The following is a 15,986-nucleotide window of genomic DNA, read 5'->3' on the forward strand; positions in this document are numbered from 1 at the left end:
ACTGAGGAAAACAACACACCAGATTTTTTTTACTTTCTCAGACTTTTTTTTCACCTAAACACCACAAAAACCTACATCTCATACATTGATCAGCAACCCGAATACTTTCACCACACACTGGAGGAGTTGGCAGACTTAACGGAATACATCGGTCACCACTACAACCGCTGCAAGATGAACGACACCCCGCAGGACCAGTCAAAAAAATGAAAAAAAAACCTATCATCCACAGATGCAGATGATCTGCAAACCACTACGGAAGTCAAGGTTAGTGTACTGCTATCCATAAACAAAAAACTGGACTTACTGGTAACACTTCATGACGAGATAAAAGAATTTCGTACAAGCCTGGATTTCGCCCACAACTACATGCAAAAGTAAGAGCAGTGAAACAACTCCCTTCATACCTCCGTCAAAACACTCACCGAAAACATGGATATAGTCATGAAAGAAAACAAAAAAATGAAAGAAATTATATTTGACATACAAACCAGAAGCATGCGAGACAATCTGATAGTCTCCGGCATCCGACAACCCAGAAACACTGATTAAGGACTTCATGAAAACTGAACTCACCGTGTTCACCGTCTTTGCTCTCATACTAACAAATCACCCCGACCCATCATCGTCAAACTGGAACATTACAAACACAAGGAACTGATAAAAAGTAGAGGAAAGGAACTCAAAGGCACACACTACGGACTTAATGACCAATTCCCACACGAAATAAACGAATGGCGCAAGCTACTGTTCCATCTTCAAACAACACAGACAAAACAATAAATGCGCTAATCTGAGGCCTGTACCATAAAGTTGGATTAACATATCCGGGCTTTCTCTTAGTTACCTGGCTTCACTTAACCAGACATCCGCACTCCGGATTTTCAGTACCATAAAGCCAGCTATCAACTCGCTAATTCAACCCAGGCTTTTCCAATCTAGATCTGTGCGCTCACATAAAAAGGGCGGAGTTTGCTGCATACGACCAATCACAGACAAGGAAAAATCCACCCGAGCCGCATACTTTACGACGGAGGACCAGACAATAATATGAAATAAATACGAGGAATATTAATCCATCATCCAGGCAAAAAGCAACACAGCTGCAGCCGCAAGGAATGCTGGTAAAAAATCTCTGTGTCAATGCGTAATTTGTGGGATTATAATCTGACTTCCCCACCATGACAGCATGAGTAGATTTGACTACAGTAACATTTGTGTGTTCAGTAAATGAATGTGTCTCCCACTCAGCCGTACACTCCTGCAGAGGAACTGGCCCTCTCTCACAGTGAGGGCCGACCCTTGATGGAGGTCTGCCCTCAGTTTGAGTTTCGTCAGAATCGTCACTTTGATTCAACTGATTTTGATATTTCATTTTAGAAAGCATCTGACGCCTCATGTTTATTCTGCTGGTTAGAATATTATTTCACTGGCACTTAAAATAAATAAATAAAAATAATAATAATAATAAAATAAAAAAATAAAACGAACGGATAAGCATACAGACAAACAAAATGTCACTCCTCGGGAGACAGAGCTCCTCTGGAGACAGTCTGGGGGTTGTCCAGGGTAGGATGAGACAGAAGAACTAGACAAATCAGAAAAAGAATAAAAATAAATAAATAAATAAAAATTTAAAATAAAAATCGAAAATTGGAGGGAGGGAATAAAATAATATATGGATATGTATGTATATATATATTTTGTAAAATACAGAGTATAAAATGAGAATGGATGGGATGTGGGGATCTTGATGGGCCGCTCTTTATCATTACATACAAGGGTATCTCATGTAACCATCCGAACACACACACACACACACACACACACACACACACACACACACCACAACAGAAGCGAACATGTATTGTTATTTTATTATCTCCTTTTGTTTTTGTTTGTCTTTTTTTTTTACACTATCTGTCAACATTATGTCATGTCTGTCTAGAAATAAAAAAAAAAAAGGATGTCACATAATGTATTTTTACATGCTCTGCATATAAAAATGTTATATATAGTAATGTACTGTAATTTAATTTTTTAATTATTTAATTTGACTTAATTTAAGGACAAAATATCAATTCAGGATCAGGATCATCAAACAAAAAAAACTGCTTTTTATACCTGAAATAATTTTTTTTCCCTGTTCCTAGCACAATGCATACTGACCTGGGGGCCAGAGCTGCCCGCTTTAGGTCCGATAGTGAGGCCTAGGGTGACTCCACCACTCAGGGCCTTCTGCAGGCTCTCCTTCACCTCTGTCAGCTCCAGCTCCAGGTTCACCCGCTCCTCCTCTTTCTGCTTGCATTCCTCCTCCACTTTTTTCAGTCGCTCAGACAGTGATGCCTGTGAACGTTTTCCTAAGGGAGAAAGTAAGAGTAACTAGATGTTGTGTGAGTGTATGTACACTTTATTGCTTTATTGTTACTACTGTCGTAGACAAGATTTTTATGTGAATATCAACTTCTCTTAGGGTATTTTCAAACTGCAGGTGTTTAGATCGGCCCAGTTGAACTCTGGGGGTGTGGTTTGTTTGGGTCAGTGTGAACACAACAATTGGACTCAGGTGCGCACTAAAATGGCTGTACCGAGAAAGCCCTGAGGAGGTGGTCTCGGTGCGGCTACAGCTGAACTCTGGTGTGCACCGTGATGTGAATGTGGCTGGACCTCGATCCGGCTCAACTGCCCAATGTACTCCAGAAGTTTGAGTTAAAAGGGTCTCATAGTCAGCTGGGCAGTGCAATGTAGGTTGGCCCATGAATATTTCACAACAAACAAAGAAAACAAACAAAGAAAAAAAATGCCAGCAATCGCGGACAAATTTGGAGTCAAACAGAGATTCGTGGTCTCATAGAAATTTGGACCGAAGACTTAATAAACATCAACAATTTTTTTTCAAGCCACAGCCGTACTTTCATTTCCAAACTCTATCATTTACTGAGAATTACAGAGAATGTAGAATGAAATGACCAGCACTGCTAACAAACCAAATCAGTTTACTTCTCCTTACTTTTCAGCACAGTCTTTTTCTGGTCGGTAGTCTTGGAAACATGACGTTGTGCCAGTGGTGCGGCGTTTGGAAAACAAACGTGTATGAATGCCAACCGTACTAGCTGAAAAATTAGACAATGTATAATTTTGAAAATGATACATTAAACCAATATGTGTGAAAACAGCCTTAGATTGAAACACAAAGTGAGGCTGTAAAAGAGAAGTGCCTCCCACCACTATCCACCACTAATGATTGAGACACTGCCCTTTATGCCCAAGTTATGTTATTATTCTTGGGGTGTTGTGTTCGGTCACTTGGTAGTAAATACTGTTTGCAGGAAGTGATGAGATAAAACTTAAATTCCCCATAAAATGAACATCAATTACATTTGTTCCCTGGAAAAAGTGAATCTTTGACAGTGATCTCATCCTGCATCAATAGGTGAAAATAAAAATTTCAACCAGTAACACCTTCACAAATGTTTGTACAATCACAGCCCTCCATCTATCCCTAAAACTGATACTAATGGTTTACATGACTGAACGAACCATTATGTCCCACCCAAACATCCCGTTACAATGTGGTATTATGAATGCCAGTTCGAAGCAAGATGCACCTTAAGTGCTTGGTCAGAAAAGCCTTGACCTGTTTGGAAAGACATGGCCAAAAATACCTCCAAAATACCACATGGACATAAAGACCTTGAAGAACACAAAAGAAAAAAATCATGCTTTCATTTGGTATCAAAAACTTTTGACATTTGGAAATTTCTGGAAAAAAGCACATTTTTTGTCGACTGGATGGCGAGCCCATGTTCATTCAGATAGCTTTAGGTGAGAGGTCAACTTTGCCAAAAGTTTACCTCTTAATACCTTTAATGACAAAGAATGTTATTTACGGCCAGATCAATCATCTATTCTCCCACTCTCCTTCATCTGTCTCACCAACAGCGGCCTCCACAGCAGAGCGCAGATCTTTCCTGTCCTTCTTCAGCACTGTCAAGCGGTTCCTGATCTCCTGCTTCCTCTTCATTAGTTCCTCCTCCTTGGCCTGCAGCCGTTTGGCGTCAGCTTCCACACGGTTCTTACCATACTTATATTTCTCTGCATCTACACAAAAAAATATGAGGATTTGTTAAAAATACTTCAATACATTTTTTTGGGTGTGCATAAATAATAAGAAATTGTTAATTCCTGTACCCTCTGGAACATTTCTCTACTCCCTCACTGTCTGAAACATTTATACTACATAAAATAATGAGGATGAAAAATGCAGATTGCTGTCAGGCGAATACAATGAAGTGTCAACTTTTCAGGAAAAATGTAAATAAAACAGCCTTGTTTTTAAACTGATGACCATGTATTTTAAAAAATGTGGAGTGAAAAGTTTTCTGCATGACAGCTGCGAAATGCAGTCAATTAACTGTTTAGCTCTTGACTCCAGGAAATCAAAACCAAATGGATCAAAAAGACTAAGGTTCTAAACCAAAAGTCTGCTGAGGCTGCATGGAACTCTCAAAGGGATGCAAAAGTTAAAAAAAAAAAAAAAAAAAAAAAAAAAAAGTGAATTTTCTTATTTAGTTTTAGTCTTGGCTCATCTTTATCATCCACAGAGATCTGCGAGTTCCTGAATGTCACTAACTGTTTTCTACAGTAATCTATTCAAGCAGGGCTGGGTGGGCTTTAGTTCCCCTTGTAGGGTAATTATTATCTCAACCCTGATAAGACCAAGCAACTGTCCAGCAAAGTGAAAGTATTGTTGGAAGTGAAAGAGCTACTGCTCTTTAGCTCTGCAACAATATCAGCAAATATTTCCCTGCTAATAATTGGTGTAGAGCTCACTTGCTAAAAACTTCCACTATGGAGGCTTGTGGTTTGGAGTTGATGCGAGAAAATCCATGGTAGCTAAAGAGGGACAGCTCCAACTACCAGACTGTTAGCTTTGTACAAACAATATTGGCTAAAATGATGGATTTCTATCCAGGAATCAGCCACCGTGCTGCTGAGCTAACAGTTCCTATTCCTCACAGCCATTTGATAAGCAGAGTGGAGGAGAACAGCTGCAGCTTAAGTCTGTCAATCAAACACAGGCAGGAGGAATAAAAACTAAGTTGGTATTCTGACTGGATCACTCTACTCATTCATGTGAAAGTAGTTTTTAATCCCCAGCAAGTTGATAGGCCTCTCTCTGCATAGGAAGAATTTAAGATTCTCTCAGCTGAATGATGGTTTCTTTTCTGGTGAAGACAATAAAAAAACATTTAGATGAAAACTACATATTTTAACCCCTTTAATGCACTGTGCAAAAGAAGTTTTACTCTACTAGAGCCAGGGTATCCGGAACCTTGGTGCAGCTGTGGAATGCATTACACAGCCTTCCAACACTGACTTCTGAAAATAAGGGAGATTTTCCAGTACAATACCCCAAACCAACACACACTGAAAGAGACCGGTGCCTTGCTCATCAGGACACTGGGAATTCATGGACTAGAAACCCATTGAACTCACAGCCACAGCCTGAAGCAGGCATTAATTACACAGGGACCATCCCTTTCCCCACTGGAAAATACAGACACTATGCCACTGAGGTCAACCATCAAATGTGTGTTTGTGTGTGTCTGTGCGAACTGTGCTTATGAAGAATCACACAAACTACCACACTGACAATTTCAAATTCAGTGCACTTATTTGCTGGAAATATAAGGAATGTGTGGCATACTCTAAATCCAACATGACACATACTTGGTCTTTCCATGCCTACAAGGCATGTGGAGGAATAACAAACTACACAAGTGATTACAGCTTGCATCGTTCACACATTAGGTGAAAAAATACATTTCTTAACTGCACAGATTAGCACGACCACTTTTCACGCTCTGCAAAAGTTCACCACCCCCCAACCCCTGCTTAAACCAACTGTAATTTGGACATTCCTGCATTTTTCAGATTGTTGTGGAGCTGAGTTTTGCTAGAAAGCAATGAGTGGTGGGGAGGCTGGGGCTGCAAAGCCAGACACTGTGTCGGCTCTACTGCCACTCAGCTGCAGCAAAAGAAGTTGACTTGGGGAGGTGGACCAGGCACAGGCAGCACTGGATGGTTACAGCAGTTTTCTATGTTCAGTAAAGTGACAAATTAACTATTTCAATCTCAGTAGAATTATACTTAATCTAAAACAAAAAAATTAAACCTTGTTAATCTGGTTAAATATACCAGAAAAAAAGATTAATTTTGATTAATTTTGTTTTGTGATAATCGGTCATCCTCTTACAATGAAGCAACTTGAATGAGAAATGGTAGAAAGGTATACTTTCCAGGGTATTAGTATTCTCACTACTTTGATTTCTTTCATTTTATCCTTTAAAAACTGTTTTTTCCGAGTCTGATCATTTTCTGTTCCTAGTTTCATCATGTATTTGTTGCTCAATGTGACTAATACATCCACCAATTTTAGTCCATTAAATTCATCCTTGTTGTGAGAACAAGAGCTGTCCTGCTAGAAAATGAATGAAGTAGACTGACCCAAAAATAACATGAACGACCTCATTCATTCACATTCAGAGATAGTATGCACACATAAACATACACAGATATTTACTAGTGCTTACTGGAGTTGCTGCGTGTCACAGACACTTTTCCATTTGTCCCATTGACTCCGTTCTTCTTGGGCTGGCTCTTCTGGTCTGCCTTCTGTTTCAATGTTGTCCCATTCGTCACAGGGCCTTTCTTTCCCTTAAGCTAATTGGAGGAAAAGAAAGATTAAACGCTTACTAAAGAGAACTCCAGCTCATCCAAAGATCTCATCCTGCCTTGAAGTGCAAGTCATAAATTATATCTTGAATTATTTCTGACAATGACCTCCTCTGTATGTATATGTATGTATGTATATTAGGTAAATAAAAGCTGTTTGAAACCCGATTTTGTTCCATAATTACAAAAAGCAATACTCAAGAGCTACTTTTGATATCATCAGCAGAATTAAGAGCATAGATTTTGTGTCAGGTCCCTACAGGACCCAAGTGCACCATCGTAATGTTGATTATCAACAGCCAGAGGAAAAAAAAAAAAAAAAAAACTCCTATGGTTATCAGTTAAAAAAAACAAAAAAACCATTGGTGAATCCCAAACTCAACAACAAATCCCCCTCTGAAATGCATTTCAGTGTGTAACCCAAATTATTATTCAAGAAACAGGGATCACACACACACACACACACACACACACACACACACACACACCCACAAACAAAATATGTCCATCCGTCCCTCTTGTCTGACATACTGGCACACTGATTTTGGTTTTGGCAGCCCACAGTGTTGGCCACAGCCTTTTTTACACCTTGCACACTGATATCTGCCTCCTCCAATGGAGCGGTGCTTTGTGGTCTTTGTGGCGGTGTCGGCCATGTTAACAACCCTTAGCCACACCACATACATAACACATAAAAGCAGTGGCGTGTGTGTGGGTGTGTAAGGAGTGGAGCTCCATATAACACTATGTAGTGACTTATGTGGCCACAAGGCAGGGTGGCAGGGCTCTAAAAATGTAAATTACACACACAGCTGACACTCATTGTTGTACAGGAAGGAAGAAAATTTGTGGAGCAGCCACATGAACATGTGTCTGTCCACACATGTATGTGTGTGTCCACACATACACATACATGCATACAATACACACACCTATTCACATACCAGACATATAGTACCTGTATTTCCAGTGGGTCTGTCCTCCTGCCTCATTTATTTATTTTCTCATTTATTTATTTTCTGCTTTTAATATGTTATTCATTTTAGAACTATTTCTATTTTGGCTATTTTGAGTTTGATCTATGTATTTGTATAAAAAGTGTTGCATAAATAAAGTCTGATTGATTGATAATCCTTTAAGGTTTGGCCTTGTCTCCCCCCAGTATATTGTCTGTCTGTGCAGCTCACTTCTTCAAACTGTAACATGAAATGTGACTCAGGAGCAACAGCTGGTGCTTCCCTTATTGTTGTGTCATTATGTTTCATTTGTCGCCTGACATATTCAATGTAGACGTACTGGTGCATAAAGCCAAGCTAACAGAAACAAGAAAGCTCTGAACAACCTGTTGCATTACGCAAGCATTGCAAGTCTGGAAGCCGAGAGGGCAATTCTCCTTGCGATTGTAGCCGAAGAACTGTCTGAGCAGGACATTACTTTCAATGGATCATTAATAATAGGGGTACTGCAAAAGACTGCCAGTGCTTTGGCGATCGCTGCCACTGCTTTGGTGATCAGACGCAGGAGGAGACCTCCAACCCGTATCAGTGGTTATGTAGTTCCTAACTACACTGATCCGACTTTTGTCGCTCATTTTAGGATGAGAAGAGAAAAATTTCAGGTGACGGATCGGCTGTACTCTGCTGTGTTTATGCACCTCTTGTGAGCTGAACTATCACTTAGATGTAGACTTACAAACCACTGTTTATAAAATGGAACAAAAGTGTGTTTTAAGTTTTAAGTTGAATAAAAGTTGCCATATTATTGAAGAAAAACAATAATCTATGTCTGATCTATCATCATACTTAACACATATGTGCTTTTATCTCTTTAAATGATGGGTAACATTTTAAACACTGGCTACACTGACATAGCAAATTGGAAGCCATAATGGAGCACTATCGTTTTAAATCGCAGAGGCTTAAATGCTGATTAACACCTCTGACACACCCACAAAACGGAGGAAAACTACCTCTGAGGCATGTTGCTCTCTGTTACAAAACATTACGACCAAACATATCATTCAATGAGACAACGTCACACAATGTTATGTATTGTAACGTCGTTGAATACGCCCCTGACCTGCAGCATCTGGGTCTACACCTGATGCTCATCACCTCATCAGCTATATAAGCGCCGGCTCCACTCCCACTTGCCGAATGTTCTCTGCGTTCTGCGAGACTCTTCAGCACTTACCTGACCTGTTTGGTTCATTCTGCTCAGCATTCCTGTTCTGCTCCAACCTCCGCCTGTTTTCAACCAACTACAATTCCAGCCTGCCTCTTCCTGGTTCTCGTCAGTGTGACGGTGTCTGCTCATCCCCAGGTTCTCTCGTCATCTCATCCTGCTCTCTGTCACCACCACGGCCGGAATATCACAGTACAGTCCATCCTCCGTGCTCACGGACCCTCACTGAGACTCTGCTCTGTTTCCCACAGTTCTCTGTGAGGATCCCACACTCTTCTGCCACTGTTAAGACTGTTTTTTGACTGTTCTTCAGCCTTAGTTGGAGAGACAGATTTTGCTGCTCCAATATTGAGTCATTCAGAGCTGTGCATAATTATCTGCTTGAACAGGAACTTTGTAATGAATTCTAAACTGAGTGACAAGTCCGTGTGCTGCTTTTGGGTGCGGTACATAGCCGTGACAGTACAATCTGGCCAGTTATGGACCCAGCACACGCCGCTTCTCCTCAGGCTCGCTTCGAAAGGGTGGAGACAATGGCCTACCAGCACATAACTCTGCTCGCTTCCACAATCAATGACTTTCAGGCCACCTCTGCATCTCAGGAGGAGGCCACCAGAAACCTCACTGGCCAGATCCAGCAGCTGACTACCCACCTAACCCAGATTCCTGCGGCTCTGGCAGTTCAAGCCCTGGCCACTTCAGATCCTGCACCAGCTCTGCCAATCTCCATGCTGATGCCCCAGATGGGAGCACCAAAACACTACGTCGGCGAACCAGAGGGGTGCAGCCCGCATATGACCAACTGTTCCATCCTGTTCACTCTGTAGCCCCAACCTTCGCCGGCAGGCGAAGGTAGCCTTCACCATCAATTATCTGACCGGGAGGGCTCACCTGTTGGGGACTGTGGAGAGGGAGCGTGGCACCCCTTCGAGGCATTTGCAGCCGAACTGAGGAAGGTTTTTGGGGAGCCAACACTGGGTCCTGATCCTGCCAGAGAACTGATGGGGTTGTGCCAAGGAATCTGTACCGTGGCAGACTATGCCATTGACTTCTGCACCCGGGCCCACCAGACCTTGTGAAACTCAGCCGCCCAGTGTGACGCCTTCCTGTTGGGTGGGGAAACCTTTGCCTGTACTGTGGCCAGCCCGGCCATTTCATCTCCCAATGCCCGGGAAAAGGGCAGGCTCACCAGTAGGGGGGGACATACTGGTGAGCCGGACATTTAATCAGAACACTAGACCCCGACCACTCTGCCACGTCCGCCTGCTGCTACACCTGAGGATCCCCACACTCTAGCCACTTTCACAGACTCCAGATCGAATGTCAATCTCCCTGGTCCTGGAGATGTTCTCCAGGACCAGGGAGGAGCACATAGGGCATGTCCAGGCAGTGCTCCGCCATCTTCTGGAGAACTCACTCTTTGTGAAGGCTAAGAAGTGCGAGTTTCACACTCCATCCGTCTCCTTCCTGGGCTACATTGTGGGTCCGGGGCAGATTCAGATGGACCCAGTATCCGCCGTCACACCTTGGCCTGTCACGGAATCCCGGAAGAAGCTCCAATGCTTTCTGGGGTTCGCTAATTTCTACTGGTGGCTCATCAGGGGTATAGCACTATCGCCACTCCTACCACTGCCCTGACCTCCTCCAAGGTGCTGTTTCACTGGTCTCCAGGCGCGGATGCAGCGTTCCCTCCGCTCCCATTCTCCAGATGCCAGACCCTGAATGGCAGTTCGTTGTGGAAGTCGACGCCTCCGATGTGGGAGTACGAGCTGTCCTCTCCCAACGAGCCGCCTCTGACCAGAAGCTGCATCCATGCATGTTCTTCTCCATATGGCTGTCCCCAACATAGAAGAACTATGACATCAGGAACCGGGAGCTGGTGGCGGTTAAGTTGGCCCTGGAAGAGTGGCGGCACTGGTTGGAAGGGTCCCAGCAACCGTTACTTGTTTGGACAAACCTAACCCTAACCCTAACCCTAACAAGAATCTGGAATACAGTCAGTCCGCCAGACGACTCAACTCCTGCCAATCCCGGCTGACACCCTCTCACGGCAGTTCTAGGGAGAGAGGGAGCCGGTGCATGATGACAAAAGGATACTCCCGCCTGCCTGTCTGGTGGCCCCCCTTACCTTGGGGGCCAACAGAAGATATACAGAAGAAAAACCCTGCTTCATCTTTTAGAGACCCCTCCAAACCCACATCTTGATTACTCCATTTCAAATCCACTGTGGTGGTGTACAAGGGTAATATTAGCAATACTGTGTCACTGTTCAAATACTTATGGACCTGACTGTGTGTGTGTTTGTGTGTGTGTGTGTGTGTGTATGTGTGTATACACACACATTGTATATATACAACACTGTCACACTGACACAAACACATACACATACATTTACTATCGCAGACATATGCTGCTCATACTGTATACATGAATACACATTTACATGTACACTGATTTTCATGTGTGAGTAACAGGCATACAGACACACATGGAAAGACAGATACACAACACATGACAGAAGAGAAAATGGAAGTTGGTGTGAGCTGAAATGAACCAATACATTTTTTTTTGTAAAAAAATGTGTCCTTTCCTACTATAGAGAGCAGACTGCTTATCTCTTACAAGATCTAGCTGCACTCAACATATTTTGAGCTGAAACATGTTCAGTGTTTCCAAAACAGAACACAGGAATTAACAAGGGCACAGTCACAGATCTAAAGAGCTACACCAGGATGGGAACATGATTCACAGGCTGACAGGAAAGAGCTATGGGCTTCTGGGTGGCCAACATCAATACCATGTCTATTAAGTAAAAGCAATGTTCCTGCAGGAATAATAAATGGAAGAACAAATGAAAGACAAAGTTTCCTCTTTCCCTTAGCCAAGTTCATCTCCATTCCAGTTAGCCTGTGCCACTGTAAAAGATTCAGTTCACCGTTTCAAATCAGGGACTGTTCACCAATGCAGTGACTACAATGGGATGCTGTATTAAAAACGCATTAAAGGGGTGACTCAAACACAAATAATTGGGGTTAGACTGATATGGGGCCAATATTGGCCTTGCATTAAAAATTAGACATTAGGGCAACTGCCCACCACAGATATGACCACAGCTGGCCTCACAAAACAAGAAACATGGAATTTGAACTGAATTTGAAACTGTACCTCACTAATAATCCTGTGTTCAAATGTAGGAAATGAGAACTGTTTTTTCTCTAAGTTCATGAAAGAACAAATCAAATCTGAGTGAAAGACAGATCCAAGCATCACTATGTCCACATGTGTTCAGTTAGGGAGGTTAAAAAAAATGTTGAAGGAAAAATCCACCTTACAGCACCTGAATGCTGTTCAAGAACAGTTTTGCGTACTTTATATTGCATCTGGGCTCATTTTGATGTTAGGTGATGCATTTTTCTTATTCCCATTACTATGACAAGTGTGCACAAGTATGTTGGCTTTTCCAGTCAAATCAATGCACTTGAAAGGATTTTGTGGAAATGGTTTTTCCAACAAGATTTGAGTGAAAATGCTCATGTTGGTGGAATAATATTCAAGAGATTTTGTCCTAAACAAAAAAAAAATCCAGTCTCCTTAGTGTTATTAATGGATTGGTGAATCAGTGTGGTGGTGGTCTGTTGTGTGTGTTTCTTTTTTATTCTTTTTCCTAACCTCTTTTGTGAGAGAGTAGTTTTTCAGTTTTGATGGTTCTTTGATTAGGTAAATTGGTTCCTGTCTGTCCTACTTCTGTTTAAAGACTGCAATAAAATGTTCATTGCGAAATAAGAAAATGCATGTTTGGGAAGTTCAGAGCATACAAATAGATACCAGAGACTTGGATTATACAGCATGACGAGTGTGAGCTTTTTAAACTCAACTTTTGATTGCGTTGTGATGTTGTAAAACTGTCACATTATGGACCCAGTTTTGACCACTGGATCAGAAATCAGAACATTTGGAATACGAGTTTACCATTCACCAACTGGAAAAGAAATAGACATGGCAGGCTGAGGTAAAGTAGATACACCAAAAAATTGTAAAATGGATTCAACATCCAAGACCTCTGATTTCAGCGCTGTACGAGGGAGGATTTTTCCTTCATGGTTGAGGTTAAGGTTAAGGAGGAGAAATGTTAGTCACCTTGGCAATGTCTTTAGCTTTAACATCAGCATCGAGGAATTTAGAGGAGATTTTAGAAATGGGAGTTTTGTAGTGGCTGGCAGAGATGGAGGAGGAGGAGGCGGGGAGGGAGGAAGGCTTCGCAGAGGAGCGAGCAGTCAGCTTGGGCGAGGGCACGTTCACATCGAGCTCAGCGTTCTCATAGTGCACCTCCATTTTCAGCTCACACCCCCCTGTGGCGGGACTGGAGTATAACACCTCCGTGTCCTGGGTTTAAACAGGGCATGCATGCAAGCAAGCAGGGGGGAGTAGGAGGAGGAGGATGGGGGGAGGAAAATGGGGGAAATTAGTCAGGAGAGAAGAGGAGAAGAGGAGAAGAGAAGAGAAGAGACATTGAGAAAGAAAGAGTAAAGTAGGATATAAGGTTGGCAGAACAGCATTAACCGAAAGGCATTATAAAGCAGCTGTTATTAAATTATACATAGTTGTTAATTTAAGGAGCTGTGTAGCATTTTAACATCAATAAACCATTACTAACCCATTATTAACCCTTTGAAGCCTGAGCCACTTAACTTTACTTCTTTCAAAAACATTATATATACATTTAAGATTAAATTATGAACATAAAACTACAAACAAAATTACCCGGGATTTTGAAAAGAAATTGCAAGAGTATTAGCATGAAACCACAAAATACCACAAAATTACCCCCTAAAAAAAGAAAAGAAAAGAAAAAAAGAAAGAAAATTAGCAGGAAATCAAACAATTAGCAAGAGAAAAAGTTAGGGTTAGGGTTAGGGTTAAAAATGATCAGAGGCTGTATTTTGTAATATTATATATTATATCATTTTATAATTATGTATTTAAAATACACTATGTAATACTATATAAATACCACAAAATTACACTATAATTATAATTACATTATATACATTAGAATTACATTATTTTATTTTAAGTGTATATTTAAAAAATTAAGAAAAGAAAAAGAAATAAAGTGAATTTTGCACCATAAATAAGGCCTTCACCAAATAGACTGGTAGCCTCTACTCTGTCTTTAGTACTGTCTGTTGGTGGGTCAGATATTTAGGAAACTGCTGGAGTAGTAGTAGAGGACACCATTCTGCCAGAGCACCTGGAAATCAAAAACTTTCAGGGCTCTATTTTCGATGTAAGCACACAGTCCGCAGAACATGGCGCAATTTCATTTAGGGCGTGTCCAAGTCCATGTGTCAAAGTTGTTACGTTAATAGTAGAAAAAGGCTAGTTACACCTGTCACCTGATTTAAAAGGGTAATACTTAATCTCTTAATTAATAATTGGTGTGTTTTGGGTGTAACATGCAATTAAGAAATTTGTGTGCCATCTCCTGTTCCCTTTAAAAGTCAGGTACGCTTGCATCTTATTACAACTGCTATTATACTGGAGCATTTGCCAGGTAAGAGAAGGAAGGAAGATTACTCTGCATGTGCACACAGTAAAAGTGAACAAGCAGATCATCTATGGCAACAGCACCTTCAAATAACAGTGAAAACTGCACCACTGACTTCAGACCTGGTTTTTGTAGGTCAGTCACTTTCAGCTGCCTCAAGATAGCAATACACCAATAATTTGCCTGACCATACCTTATTTTAAAACCAACACACTCATGGGCGAAACAACTGTGCCTGTTAGAAACTAGCAAAGACACTTTGGTTGCACTTGGTGCCACTGTGTGCCGAGTACAAGACAGGGCCCTCTGTGTTTCTGGCAGCTTTTAGCAGATAATCCCCTTCATGACTGGAAGCAACAGAGTTAATGGGAAATGTGGCCTTGGCCATGATCTAATTTGGTTATGGTGAAAGTATCAAAATTCATTTGAAAACAGTATGTTCAAAATGCTACACGCTGCACCTTTGATGTTAGAGAGGCAAATAAAGAGGAGTTAGCAAAGATCATGGAGCGTGTGTGTGTGTGTGTGTGTGTGTGTGTGTGTGCGTGAGTGTCCTTACTGTTTCATTGATGGGCACATCATCATAGTGCAGAGCCATACCAGTGGGGCAGGCATAGCCGTTCACTGGGTTGTCCAGGTAAGGATTAGGGGATACAGCTCGCTTGCTAGTGAAACTGTGGGGAGAGGGCACATCAGCATTCATCAGTATCTGATTTAATCCTCAGACCACATGACTTAAGAAAACCCCAAAGCATTGAACCCCTCAAATTACACAACAATCTTTCCAATTTGGCCCCAACCATTTTTGTCCCAGATCTCAAACGTTTGAGAGATACTGAAAAAGACTGGCTGCTGTTCAGTGAAAACCATGCATCTCCAAAAAAAAAACAAAATTTTTCAAATGAACAATATAATAAAATGGAAAAAAGTTGCAAGAGAGTTGCAAAGTTTTGCACCACTATGGATCTATTCTATGGATATGATTGTTCAAAATTGTTGCTGGGGTCCAAGTTGAAATAAAGTTTGAGATTTCTTTTATTCAATCTGTTTCACTGAATCACTAGAGAGGACGGGAACATCAAGCAATAACTAGGGTAATCCTGACTGTGTTTGAAACTGTGTGTGTGTGTTTGCTCCTCACCAGAAGGACTGCTTGGCCAGCTGGATCACATTGGCAGTGGTCTCGACATCAATGTAGTCGTAGTGCAAGGTGGCTGGGTCAGTGGTGGATCCAGTTTCCGCCAATAGAACCCCCAACCAGCGACCCATCGCCTCGGAGGAAGAGGCCTGGGATGGGGAGAGGATGAAGAGAACAAAAGGAGGAGGAGTTGGAAGTGGAAATATGTGTAAATATGCTGAAGTGCCAAAAGGAAAGGAGACATGCTCTCTTGATATGTCTGATATCTTTCTGATATCAGTTTAAACTAGTTTCCAATGCAGTTTTCTTGTTGTTTCTCAGCCATAATATCATTTCTCACAACTTTGTGGCTGTGACATTGAATGTGACCACTTCATC

General features: G+C 41.7%; 1 protein-coding gene across 6 annotated transcripts in view; it reads right to left on the minus strand.

Moving 5' to 3' along the window:
• afap1 (actin filament associated protein 1) overlaps window positions 1-15,986 on the minus strand; it is a 119,395-nt gene that overhangs the window by 3,810 nt on the left and 99,599 nt on the right. For 4 of the 6 annotated variants that reach the window (XM_030076217.1, XM_030076215.1, XM_030076216.1 and 1 more), the window contains 6 exons: window positions 15,612-15,757; window positions 15,030-15,144; window positions 13,060-13,305; window positions 6,597-6,726; window positions 3,937-4,101; window positions 2,170-2,360 (listed from right to left, as the gene is read on the minus strand). In XM_030076217.1, the coding sequence (XP_029932077.1) occupies window positions 2,170-2,360; window positions 3,937-4,101; window positions 6,597-6,726; window positions 13,060-13,305; window positions 15,030-15,144; window positions 15,612-15,757 (993 nt within the window). The remainder of the gene's footprint in view (window positions 1-2,169; window positions 2,361-3,936; window positions 4,102-6,596; window positions 6,727-13,059; window positions 13,306-15,029; window positions 15,145-15,611; window positions 15,758-15,986) is intronic. The other 2 variants (XM_030076219.1, XM_030076218.1) reach the window with 1 other exon arrangement.

This window comes from Myripristis murdjan, chromosome 18, assembly GCF_902150065.1.
Source record: "Myripristis murdjan chromosome 18, fMyrMur1.1, whole genome shotgun sequence".
NCBI lineage: Eukaryota > Metazoa > Chordata > Actinopteri > Holocentriformes > Holocentridae > Myripristis > Myripristis murdjan.